This window comes from Dendropsophus ebraccatus, chromosome 10 (assembly GCF_027789765.1).
Source record: "Dendropsophus ebraccatus isolate aDenEbr1 chromosome 10, aDenEbr1.pat, whole genome shotgun sequence".
Lineage (NCBI taxonomy): Eukaryota > Metazoa > Chordata > Amphibia > Anura > Hylidae > Dendropsophus > Dendropsophus ebraccatus.
The window spans coordinates 42,650,671-42,664,528 of NC_091463.1; the positions used below are offsets into that span (position 1 = coordinate 42,650,671).

At 44.5% G+C, this 13,858-nt stretch overlaps 1 protein-coding gene and 1 long non-coding RNA gene across 4 annotated transcripts in view; one reads left to right on the forward strand and one right to left on the reverse strand.

Annotated features, from left to right (window-relative positions):
• LOC138802812 (uncharacterized) overlaps positions 1 to 13,858 on the reverse strand; it is a 173,599-nt gene that overhangs the window by 34,502 nt on the left and 125,239 nt on the right. For all 3 annotated transcript variants that reach the window (XM_069986491.1, XM_069986492.1, XM_069986494.1), the window contains 2 exons: positions 11,169 to 11,276; positions 3,201 to 3,271 (listed from right to left, as the gene is read on the reverse strand). In XM_069986491.1, the coding sequence (XP_069842592.1) occupies positions 3,201 to 3,271; positions 11,169 to 11,276 (179 nt within the window). The remainder of the gene's footprint in view (positions 1 to 3,200; positions 3,272 to 11,168; positions 11,277 to 13,858) is intronic.
• On the forward strand, positions 1,336 to 12,120 carry LOC138802813 (uncharacterized). The gene is made up of 3 exons (XR_011364808.1): positions 1,336 to 1,489; positions 10,011 to 10,071; positions 12,044 to 12,120. It is a non-coding gene; the product is annotated as an uncharacterized lncRNA (long non-coding RNA).

Here is a 13,858-nt window from a genome sequence, read left to right on the forward strand (position 1 = left end):
TGGACGATTCTTGATTTTAATCTCAATTTTTGTTCTGTCTTGCTAAGTAAACAGAACATTTTTCTCCTTGCAACGTTAGATACTATTTTAATGATGTTTGAGACAGCAACTGTATTACTTCCCAATGTAACAGTGCTCCCCCTGTGCCCCCATGTAGTAGACAAGCCCCCTCTGTGCCCTATATAAGTAGGTTTGCCAAATATATGTCACTCTGTACCCCCATATAGTATAGAAGACGTATAGTGGATAAGGGGTGTAGTAGTACAGGTACAGCTGGGTATAGTAGTGGAGGTTTGGTGGACAAGGGTTGTAGTAGTGCAGGTAAAGATTAGGGGTGTAGTAGTGGAGGTATAGTAGATAAGGGGTGTAGTAGTACAGGTAAAGATGAGGAGTGTATTAATACAGGTATAGGGGGACATTTATGAAGTCCGGCGTTTTTTACGCCGGGCTTACAAATGTCCCCGCAGCTCCGAAGCTCAGGGGAATTATGTAGGGACGCATTGCCTCTACATAAATCCAGAGTGCATGGAGCCCGTCCGTGCGAATATTTTGAAACCTACGCTAGCTCAAAGCTGGTGTAGGTTTCAGTATAATTTTTTCACGGAAAAAATGATAAAAGTGGCGCACAGAGAGGCCGCGCCACCTCTGCGTGCAGCCGCACCCCCGTAACGCCCCCTCTCCACCCTAGCGGCAAAAGGTGACGCAGATGGGGCAGATGCGAAAAAAATATTCGCAAAGATACAAATATTTTTAGATTTGCCCCATCTGCACCTAAAAAAGTCATTTACGCCTTTTCATACATGTCCCCCATAGTGTATAAGGGTTGTACTGTGTTTCCCTGAAAATAAGACGACGCCTTATTTTCAACCCCCCCCCCCAAAGAAAAGGCACTATGGGGGATACTAACTAATCTAAAAACACGATCTTATGTAAATTGTCTAATAGCATAGTAAATGTGTCTTAAAAAAAAATGGTCTTTTAATTAGTCTTATAAATTCACCTGGTTCGGAGCAGACGTAGCGATGCGCCAATATATGCGACTTATTAAAAAATTGCACGGTTAATAATTTTAGCTAAAAAATAATTCTGGCGCACTTTCGATCTAAATAACAACAAAAAATCTAATTCAAAAAGTCGCATCTAATTCGGATAGACTTGTCTAAAAAGCTTCATAAATTCATATTACATTTATTTTGAGCATAAACTAGATATATTAGACTAAAAACAGGCGGAATTAGTTTGATAAATATCCCCCTATGTCTTATTTTCGTAGGTTGTCTCCCCGGAATACTCACCGAAAGAGCAGGCCAGCGGCGTGACGTGGGTCAGCGGCAGGTCAGCAGCGTGACGTGGGTCAGCAGCGGGTCAATGGTGTGATGTGAAGTGTGACAACATATGGCGGCGGCGTGCGTCGGAACGCGCGGAGGACGTGGGGGCCATGGTCCAGGCTGCCTGCGGTGCCTGCCTCGGAGGTCCACGAGGGAATTAGGTGAGTCCGGGGGGGTGGCCTTACTTTTTAGGTGTGACGCCACTTCTATGGTGGATGGTCGGTGGAATATAGCTCAGTCGGTTAGGAAGTTGTTGTGACGCCAGTGCTAACTCAGCACACTGTGTCGCTGGCTATATTGCTCCCAAATGGTTGGTGACCTGGCCTGTGATGGGTCACTTGGGCGCTTATCACGTTGGTCCAGAGTGGAGATATGACCCACCCGTACTGTCAGTACCGCCACCCACAGAAAGGGGAAATGACCCAAGGTTTGTGTGTTTTGTGTGTGGGTGCTGGTGCAATGATTACTGAGTCCCAGTAGAATAAATAAACTTTTCTTTACTGGCAAATCTCTGGTAATACAGGTGAATAATATGTGACTGATACAGACTTGCTTTCACTGGATCTGTACTGAGAGTTTCTGAGGTAGAGAGGTAGAGAGTAAGATAGCAGTGCTGACTTGGTTACGTGCTGAGAAGAGTAGAGAGTTCAGAGGAGTGTAGAGGAGTTTGCCGTGGGAGTCCCAACCCAATTTAGTACTGTGCTCTGCCGGAAATTTAATAGAAGAAGAATACTTGAGAAGTGAATACTTGAGAGAAGAAGAATACTTGCACCCTTTTTTCGACCTTTGTAGCTATACCACCTTCTGCCCTGTAGTGTCGAGTTACCCATCCTACAAGGGTGACACAAGCCCCAGTACTAGTAACCTGAGTTGAGCTAAGTGTCCAAATTTTTCGGTGTCACCTGCGCTGCGAGATACAGTACATAGACTTTTGCGGTAGCTTTGCTCTATCCGGATCAGTTCCTCTGTCTAGGATACGGTCCTGCACTTTTAGAGATGTTCACAGCATGGGTTGGGGTGTCCTCTGACTTGTCCTCTCTTTAGTGTTTAGCACTGCATTGTGTGTGGAAGTGTTGCTTTAAGAAAGAAAGTTTCAGCGTTCTCCATACGTGTCTGTACACTACAGCAGGTCTGTCCTGGACAGGGAACCTGGCAAAGCCAGGCTAAGTTCAGCAGGAATGCCTGATTTGTGTGTCTTGCTCCACTGAGAATCAGAGAAAAACTGATTAAGTCTGGACCTACACTTACTCTCCCCATGTAACTACTTCCTACAGGGTATATGTAACAACCTCTGTGAGTGGTGGAGAAGAGAAATGTGAGAAGAAAAGAGAATAGAGATAGAGAGGTAGAGAAAGAACAACATCTCTCATTGGTGTACAGAATCCCAAAATACAATACAGTAACCCTTGAATGACTACAACTGTGCAATATATACAGAAATATACATAGTGATATCAAGTGGCAAACCTTATACACAACTTCATCATCACTTTACTTTCGATGTACAAGGCTTTTGCGAGGGGTGTTCAAAGCAGAAATTATGCCTCTACATAAATCTGGCGAACCATGGAGCTGCGGGGACATTTTTAAGAAATGAATGCAGCTTAATTGCAAACCACACCTGAACTGGAGACAAAAGTCGTTTTGTCTCTGGAAGGAAGTGGCCATGATTTTCTGACGTTTGATACCTTCTTGAAAATCCAACAAAGAGCCTCAAAAATCCAACAAAGAGCCTCAAAAATCCAACAAATATTTAACTTTAGATATGATATATAAGGTTTGAGAGACTATTTCAAAGCAACACATTCATCAAAGGTATTTATAAGAGCAAATCCAATAAAAAGATACTTCCCAGACTTATTCTTTACTTACTTCATGGCACTGTGAACATGCTGTAGTTTGTCCACAAATGAAAGAAATCTTGGATCCTGTTTCTGGACTTCCTTTAAAAACAAAGAGAAAATTAGAAAGAAAACAATTTGAAGCAAAACCACAGCACAAATGATGCTGTAAATTCTTGCAGCTAAGAGATGCTGAGAGTGCAGGCACCCAATAATTAACATTGAGACACTGAAGCAGGTGGAAATCCGAGTGGAGTCCACAGCGGGGATTCCGCTCAAAATTTCCATCACTTTTTCTGAGGGTGAACCAGTGTTGGACTGGGGTACCAAGGGCCCACCAGAGGAAATGATCTTTGGGGCCCACCAATAAAGAACCAGTGAGACACAACATATTGAACCGGCCCTTCCCTGGATGCAGACTGTCAGTAAATGCTGGGAGTTGTAGTGCCTGCAGCTGTTGTAGTTGGGTCTTGGGTGCATTACACACTGGATGTTTTGTGGGAGATCTGAATACATAGATCTGTGGGGGATCAGTGTAGGGAAGTGACCCCAGAACAGCACTAATAGGGAATAGAACAAAAACATCTACCCCCCCCCCACACCATATTATCACAATTTCGTCACACTGTTACCATATTATCACCATACCATTACACTGTTACCATATTGGGAACATATCAGGGAGACCAGCCAAACGATAACACTGACGGCTGCTAATGAAAGCGCTCAATGCAGGGCAATCCTAGGTGCACTGCCCCCTGGGAAACATGAATATGCAAAAGAAGAGCCAGTGGAGCCTCATTAACCTGAACCCGGTTCGCTCATCTCTACTAGCCAGATACCCCCCCCCCCCCCTCCGGGAAGGACCCAGCCAACGGGTAGCTCCTGTAAGGAAACCACCAAAACCACCATTTTAAATGGCCCTACAAGTCAATGTCTGTGGATGGATACCTGGCCTTGGTTTCTCCCTGGCTATTACATTGACTTATAGGGCCACTTAATATGGTGGTTTTGGTGGTTTCCCTACAGGAGCCACCCCTTGGCTGGGTCCTTCCCGGAGGGATATGTGGCTAGTCCTGTGTTTTGAGACTCTTTAATGAGGGTCCACAGACCTTTCTTTTGCATATTACTGTTACCATATTATCACCATACTGTCACACTGTCAATATATTATCACCATACCGTCACACTGTTACCATATTATCACCATTCTGTCACACTGTTACTGACCAAATCCAGAAAAACAAGAAGAATATTACCAATAATACCTGTATATAAGAAAAAAATATTATCACCTCACCATGACCACCACCATTACCACCACTTAGTAAAGGGTCATTTACATCTGTAGAATTTCATCCGTATATGGACGGTGTTCTGTGGACTGGACACCCATCATTTAAAATATTGGTAGCTCCTAGGCAGTTTAAAAGTTTGCGCTAGTGTACCGTAGTGACTGCAGGGCTGTGCCAGTACACTACTGCAAACCATGCACTGACCCATTTAGACACCATGGTACACAGAGGGCAGCTGGGGGTGAAAGGGGAATGGAGGCAGCTGGGGGTAACAGGGGCAGTGGGAGCAGCTGGAGGTGACTGGAGCAGATGGAGGTGGCAGGGAGAGAAGCTGGGGCTGACAGGGAGTCAGCTGGAGGAGACTGGGGCAGCTGAGGGTGACAGGGCAGGAGGAGCAGCTGAGGGTGACAGGGGGAGCAGCTGGGGGTGGAAGGGGGAGCATCTGGGGGTGACAGGGGTAGGAGGAGCAGCTGGGGTGACAGTGGCAGGAGGAGCAGCTGGGGTGACAGGGGCAGGGGGAGCAGCTGGGGTGACTGGCAGGAGAAGCTGCTGGGGTGACAGGGGGAGCAGCTGGGGTGACAGGGGCAGGGGGAGCAGCTGGAAATGATGGAGCAGCTGGGGTGACAGGGGGAGCAGCTGGGGTGACGGGCAGGAGGAGCAGCTGGGGTGACAGGGAGAGCCACTGGGGTGACAGGTGACAGCACCGTAATCACTACAGTACACTAGTGAAAACTTGCCACTGTCTTTGCCAATCTGTATTGCTCTGAACACTCAGCCAGTGTAAAAGGGCCAGCGATCAGCTGATGAGTGGGAAAACATCCACTCATCAGCTGATTGAAACTTTTGACAATGGGCCATTAAAAGGACCAATAGAGTCGTATTAGACAAGTGCTGATCTGATACATATATCAGATACCCCAAGTGTCTGAAGTGACAAGGGATCAGCCAATCACAGAAACAGTGCCACGGCTGGTGATTGGCTAAGTGGCCTGTCACTTCAAATACTTGGGGAGCAGGATGAAGATACAGGACATTAGGGAGCTCAGACAGGTATGTGTAACATTATTTTTTTTACGCATTTATCAGCCCTTGGCCGTGCATTGCATATTACGCATAGTGATGTGCGTCCGGCAGCTAATGATTTTAGGTCAGGCCCTAAAGACATTATCAGCCAACAATCGTCTTTACTACACAGAGCGATGATCCAATTCCGCAGATTATCACTCCGTGTAATAAGCCCCTTACTAAAGGAACAAGGGCCAGACCCCATACTGTGAATAGCTGTCACTTCTCTGGCTCCCTCAGTTTCTTCTTATCAGAGACTTCTTTATTGCAGAAAACAGACAGGTTTTCAGGAAGGCAGTGTAAGGGTTACACTGTCAGCAATAAATAAATACAAGTTACTGATAATGAGAAACTAGGGAATGAAGAGAAAGAAGCTGCTGACCCCCCCCCCCCACACACACACGCACACACACAAACACACACACACAAATATCCCAACACTGCCTGCAGTCTTCCCACAGTGACACCTCACCCTCTCCCCTCCAGCTCAGCCCTAATGAGATTGGAGAGAGCAGGACGTAGGACTAAGGCTGAATTCCCACGTTCCGTGTTCGATGTAAAATGCCAGTACCGAAGTCCGGACACCATCTGTAATTAGATGCTGGGAGCAGGGAAACTGTATTCATAAGTGCCGCGCTGTAATAACAGCACCACATGGCTGCTTCATTACAGCGGCGGCGCTTATGAATACAGTTCCGGTACTGGCATACCATGTCCGTGTTCTGTCAGGAACACGGAACATGGTAAGGCAGCCTTACACAATTCTTACTTTTCCACTGTGTCCCGGACGTGTCAGGGGAGGAGAAGCTGTGACAGGATGCTGCTGCCTGTGTGTACGGGGTGAAGAAAATCATCAGAGCAGCAGGGAACATCCGGAAGTTCCTGTTGCTCTGTGCTAACAACTCAACAAGCAAAGCCGACTGGATTGCAAGCCTATTCAGCCCCTGCCCCTGAATAATCCCCAGGCCCCTGTGCAGCCGAACAGGATTTCCAGTTCTAATATGCATTGTGCGGGGATGGGGTGGGGTTAGTCCAGGGAACCTGCTGGCTGCCCTTGCGTCCGAAGCTGGGACCCACTGAGGAGAGGCAGCTTCCTTTTATCGCTGTCTGGGGGCCTAGCTACCGAATGGTCAGTGGGGGGGCCCACCGGAGGATCCTCCAGTGGCCCAGTCCGAGGCTGGTGTAAAAACACACTCACAGGTAAAAGAGAGGTACCTCACAGCTGAGACAGAAAGGACTGAGTCTACAAATGACTCCTCAGCCCCTATGCGTCCAGTGAAGAGGATCCTGCCACCTACTCCCTCTATGAGATTCTTCCTAAATGCTGCTGCTCCATGTTGAAAACCAGCACTAAGCCTGGTATGTAGATCAGCAGCAAAAGTGTGAGTAACGCTTTGTATCCTGGCTGCTTAAGCAGTCTCTGGACAGTGGCAATTAAAGACTCACAGCTTAGACCTTGTTGGAATCTGTTTTCAATCTGAGTTGTGGCCTTGTGGATTGTTCAAGCTGCAAGTCCATTGTTATTAAGTGCACCAATGATTTCTAAAGCGTGCCATAATCCGCGGCAACTGGGCTATAGACAGCTGCAGCCTCACTTATTGTTTACTGTACATAGTACAGTGTGTACGTATGTGCTGGCAAGTTGTAAGAAGGTGTACAGTAACTTTGTGTAACTTTGAGTCTAGATGGTTAGTGTGGTCACACCCATCACCATTGTTGAGGTCACTACCAGGAAGTTTAACTGAGCAACCCCATCCCCCCCCCCCTAATTGAATTATTCCACTTTCAGGGGGAGAGTTCTGTGTTGCCACATTTAGGTTTACGCCATATTGAGTTTATCAAGATGAAACAAACAGAAACCCCCCTCCTTAAGGTATGTGCACACTTCTGAATCTTGACAGAACACCCGCTGCAGATTGCGCAGCTCACAGCCGCTCACGGGCGCTGGCGGCCGCGCACATCTCCGCTGCTCCCATAGGTTTCATTGTATGGTTTGCAAGATTCCGCCATCCGCCCGAAGAATGAGCGGGTTAATTCTTCAGGCGGATGGCGGAATCTGGCAAACCATACAATGAAGCCTATGGGAGCAGCAGACATGCGTGTGGCTGTGCGCTGCGGAATCCGCGCCGCGTGTTTCATCGGGATTTCATAGTATACACATACCCTTAGGTTATGTGCACACTTCGGAAAATCAACTGAAAATCTGTTGCGGAATCCGTTGTGGAATCCATTCTTTGGACAGACGGCGGAATCCGGCCGTGCATAGAATGGAGTTTATGACACAGGCGGAGACACGCGCGCCTGCTGCAGTCCGTGAGCTGGCACGATCGGCAGATTCCGCAATGGATTTTGCATCGATTTTCCGAAGTGTGCACATACCCACACAATGGAAGCTTCATTAGAGGGATTTACTTAGACAAACAGATTTCGCGCCCGCAGGGACTGCAAATAAGTGCTGATCAGCAGGATCGGTGCTCATTTGTGGTGCTTTTAGACTGATTATTGGCCAAACGCTCTAGCAACACTCCTGGCCAATAATTGGCCCGTGTAAAAGGCCCTTTGTATTAACTTTTTATGACAAGGAAAAACCTGAGATAAAGCCTGGTAATACTAATATATACAAGAAGATTACATACCGTGGCACTTCACCGTAGCCCCTAGGTGACCTAGAACATACCGGTACACCATGGGTGACTGTCCCCAGACAATGCTGGGCCTACCGGTACGTCCTGTGCTATGAAGTGGGCTCCGGAGCGGAGCATGCATCATAGGAGGTGGGGGCCGGCTGAACTGAGCAGCCGGGCCCTCACCGTTAATGACAGGCTGCAGCGCCTGGGCAGTCCCCTCTTACTTACTGATTGGGACCCCCTGCAGTCTCAATCGCTGTATTGGACCACCAAAGGTCTCTTACCTTCCTCTATGTGGTCCAATCGGCGATCTGCTCATTGTTTCTGCCACAGGCAGGCTATGGTATAGCATTGTACAGTGACTGCAATCTAATGATTGCAGGTAAAAGTCCCCCAGGGGGACTTAAAATGTGTTAAAAAAAAAAACTGTTAAACAGTTATTAATACCCCATAGTCCCTCCCCCAATAAAAGTTAAAATCACCCGCCTTTCCCATTTTATAAATAAAACATATAAAAATAAATAAACATATAATATACCGTAGCTTGCGTAATTGTCCGATCTATTAAAATATAACAATCGAAAAGAGGGAAAAAAGCGCAAGGATTAACAATTTTTTGTTACATTATATATATATATATATATAAAAAAATATTAAAAAGTGATCAAAACTTCCGTGCTACACAAATATGGTATTAGTAAAAACTAGAGATCATGGCGCAAAAAATGATACAGCCCTGTAGGTGAAAAACTAAAACCGTTATAAGCGTCACAATAGGCCCATTTTTTAATAATTAATTGCAAAAAAAAAAAGGATTTCATAAAAAAATATATATAACATTAGAGAATCTGTGTAAACCTGCATATAGCTGTGTTCAGGCTGACCTATAGAATAATGGTATCATGCCGCTTTTACCATATAGTGCATTACGACACAGGAACCCCCCAAAAGTTACCATATTGCATTCTTGCATATTGCATTTCACCAATTTATATCTTCATAAATAATATTTTAGGGTTCCATCATACATGTTATGGTAGAATGAAAGATGCCATTACAAAGTGCCACTACTCCTGTAAAAAACTCCTGTATGGAGGAGAAATCTCATTTCTTTCTTGATCACCGGTCCTTCATTTATAATCAGTTCCTTACATTTGGCTTCAAAAGTTGGAATTAAAAACCTCACTGTGTGAACACGCCCTAATAGAAGCAAACTCAACACAACTGTTTATTGAGATGTTCCTGAAATGTTTTTCCATGACACAATGATGTAGCTTTTGGCAGTAGCCGGGACAAGGCTAAGTATTGTGCACCCCCCCCCCCCCCACGACCCTCAAATGTAAGGAGGTTGCAAGCATACCTGTCATTAAGTTGCCTCACCTGATTGGCAAGTAGTTTCTCCTGCCGCTGGAAGTTTGGATAACTATAGATATAGATATGAAGAACACTGCACTTCCTGTTTTCTGACTTTTTTTCTCAGAGTCAGAAAACAGGAAGTCCTGTGTTTCCCAGGCCACCTGAGCACTCACAGAGAAGGCAGTCATGTGATTGATGGAAACATGGAGCCATAACACTATTTTCTGGTCGCTGTTGTTGTTTTTTGTTCTATACATTATACTATGTACTGGCCGGAATATCTATGTTTAGTCTTTTTTCCAACCAGCACAAATCAATAAATCTGCCAGTAGACTTGACCTGGATTTCGGGTAAGTTCAACTTTGTTTTACAGCATGATAGCAACAACAAAAAAATAATGAATGTATATTGCAAACTTGCTTTATATCTACTGCTTATTTAGACTCTCAAAGCAATAACGACAGTAACACTTAAACAAGCCCTATTCTGATTCAATAGGGCTCATGCACGGAATTGTTACCCGAACTTCCAGTGAAAGGAGTGACTGCACTCATATCAGGTAAGTAAACATAATGACAGACTTAAAAAGAGCACTGTGGAATCTGTTAGCCTATACAAATAAATATTATTATCATTATTACAGGTGCACTTTAACCCCCCAATTAAGTATATAGGTGTTCCCATCTGAACTCGACTGCATTGCAAGATGATTACTGGAGGTCCAATCGCCAGGACCCCCATACAATCCCGAAACCAGGGACACATTTGCCCTGCAAAGAGTGAAGCGCTCAGCATGGCTGCTTAAAGGCCCTATTCCACCAACAGATCTGACGACAGATTGTCTGCCAAAGATTTGAAGCCAAACCCAGGAACAGACTATAAACAGAGAACAGGTCATAAAGGAAAGCCTGGATTTCTCCTCTTTTCAAATCCATTCCTGGATTTGGCTTCAAATCTTTGGCAGATAATCTGTTGTCAGATCTGTTGGTGGAATAGGGCCTTTAGGATTGGTGGGGGTCCCAGCAGTCAGGTCCACTATCTAAGCGACAACAAGCTCAGATGGGAATATGCCCTCCAGTGTGTAGTTAACCCACCCACATAAAGTAGATGCCCTCAGTAAACCACACTCCCAATTAAATAAAATGATCCCAGATCTTCTCCTTAAGTGGTGCATGATGAAATTACAAGAACGGCCCTCTGGAGAAGATGTGCATCAGTCTGTTGTACAGGAGTAGGTTGCATGTATGCTACAAAATGTAGATACAGAAGCAGGGATTTACCTCCAGACTCCTTGCTCCTGTACACAGGGCCAATTCTACCTTTTCTGCTGTCTGAGGCAAAACTGAAATGGCATAGTGACATAATGGAATGTTTAAAGGCATGTGTGTTTTTGCTTAGTGCTCCGACACATTTAGCTGTACCCTAGTCCATAGTTAACCTGACATTCACTCTACAAGGCAATAGGGCACTTTAGGCAAGCAGCTTAAAGGATACCAGGGCTGCATATGCGATAGAGTAAGGTCATCACCCTGCTCGTGTCAAAAGTGTATTTACATAATTTTTAATAACACTGAATCGAATTCCATCTAGTTATATACCAATTTGAATTAGCATTTAGCCTTTTGTTGTTCTATTCAGCACAATTTATCCACATACCATAACTACGAAATGCAGGAGGTTCATCCCAGGTTTGTTGGCCTTTGTGTCAGCAAGTTTGAGAAGAGATGACACACGAAAACCAGCTGCATTCCCAGCATAGCCACCCTGCAAAAATGTGTGACAAAAAGAAAAGTAATGCAAGGGACTGTGAGAAAATACCTTACAAGTGTCTGTTAATAAGAAAACACAATATCCTTGGTTATCTACACTTTTAGGCTATGTTTACACTACGTAAGAGACCGGGCGTTCCGTGACCCTGGTCGGGTCACGGAACGGCCGGTCTCTGGCCGGATCATCTCGGCCGGTACTTAAGTACCGGCCGGGTGATCTTTCGGCCGCATCAGCGCGCGCCTGTATCACAGCTTCCCATAGCGCACAGTGAAGCAAGCGTCCGGAGCCGCTCGCTTCACTGTGTGAACTGACAGGGCTTTCTGCGGCCGGAATTTAGTGAATTCCGGCCGCAGAAAACTGACATGTCAGTTGTTTGCAGCGGCGTATGGGATCCCGTCTGGAGCGTGTACGATGTGTGTACGCTCCGGTCGGGATCCCATAGAACAACAGGCATTGTTCCACCGCGGCAAAAGTACGGCCGTTGTTGCCATCGGGAACAACGGCCGTACTTTTACGTAGTGTGAACATAGCCTTAGAGCACAAATTTGTTACTAAAAAAAGCCTGATACAAGGACAATAACTATTAGAAAGTGCAGTGTATGAAGATGCTAGCATGCAGCCCTACATTCCTGTGTCAGTTGAGTAAAATGACAATATGACGATCAGTAGAGTTACACCTATGCAAAAGCACAACATTTAATGATGAGAACATATTTTTACTACTCATTTTAATACTACTCTTTTTCTTTTTTCTTTGTGAGGGCTAAAAAGTCAAGCAACAATGCAAGAAGAGTTACTGATAGTTATGGATACTATGGGGAAACAGTTTGCATTGGGACAAAACCATCACAGTACTGTATGTTTTAGACAAATGGTGTGGTACAACTGAATTACAATGTTCATATGGAAAAAAAAAAGAGAGAATCTCAAACATACTTGAAATACAATGCATACAGTCAAATATGGTGTTTTACTTTATATAATAAATGTAACCACTTACATCATACAACAAAATAAAGACTCAACAGGTAAAAGCACACAACTGCACTGCAGTTGTGTTGTGGTTGCCCATACAGTATGTGGTAAATACTTCTGAAATGCTGTTTTTTTTTTTTTTTCTTTTTTTTTCTTTGTTGGTTGAAATGAATGTTGTACAGTCACATTTGTATTATTTATTGTGTGTAACCTTTTTTTCCCCCCGTTTTTTTTACTTTTTACCATTACTTTATTTTAACTTTAAAAACTCACATTACAAACAACATAACTTTCGTCCCATCAATCAGGACAATATAACACACATATGTAAATCTTATTTCCCCCAATAATTCAATCAAGAATAAATATAATACTATAAAGAAAAAAATTCAAATTCTGGGAAATTGCTGTTATTCCATAGCTCAGTACATGCCAAGCTCCCTCTAATCTTACAAACCTTCTTAATTTCCTGCCAAATCTTATGTGTCAATGTGCCCAAAAAACTATACCCTTTGAAAAAACCTGTACACCACCTTATTCTAGCCTTTCAAAAAAAACATTTCCCTATATTTCATATGGTTTGAGAAAACCCAACCTGACTCCTTATGTGTAATAATATAAGCAAATTGAAAAGCCCAAAAATATAAAAAGAAGTTCAGGAGAGCAAAGCCACCCCTATCCATCCTTGGGCAGAACTGACCATAACGTAGCCTCACCCTCTTTCTTCCCCATATCAGTCCATTAAGTAATACCTCTATCTTCCTAAACCACTTAGTTGGTATCCAGATTGGTGAGGCAGCCAGGAAAAAATTTATCTGGGGGAGAAGGACCATCTTGATAAGAGCCATCCTTGCCGACATTGATATAGGGAGACTTGACCACACCATAATCTTCTTCGCTATTCTGTCCATCAGAGGCTTAATATTCTGTTTAATATATAAAGAGGGGTCTGCAGCCGCCATTACCCCCAAATACTCGAGACCCTCCCTCATACTACAGACTTTCAGGTTACAAAAGCCCTCCCTTAGGTCTCTGTCCAGAGGCATAACGAACGATTTGCTCCAATTTACCGACAACCCCATTGGATTGCCCAGCACACCAAAATCATCCATTATCCCCGAAAGGTTCACTTCGGGGATGACAACAAAGAGGAGCAAATCGTCCGCATACATAAGAATTTTTTCATTATCTCCCTTTAGGCCAAACCCCTAAATTTACCACAAAACCTTATCCATTCTGCCAAAGGCTCGATGTAAAGGGCAAACAGCATAGGGGACAATGGGCATCCCTGTCGGGTCCTCCTATGAATACTAAATTGTGGAGACACCACACCGTTAATAAGAATTCTACCTGAAGGCTGCTTATACAACAACTGGATCAACTCAACAAAATGTTCAAGGGTCTTCCACAAATATGGCCATTCTACCTGGTCGAATGCCTTACAAGCATCCAATGCCACAACAGCTCTGTTCCCCTCTGCGGGTATTTGCATATTTATATATACATCCTTTTTATGTTATTAAATACTGTACGGCCTGGCATAAAGCCATTTTGATCTTCTGAAATCAAAGCCGTAATAAGCTTTGACAGCCTCTTAGCTG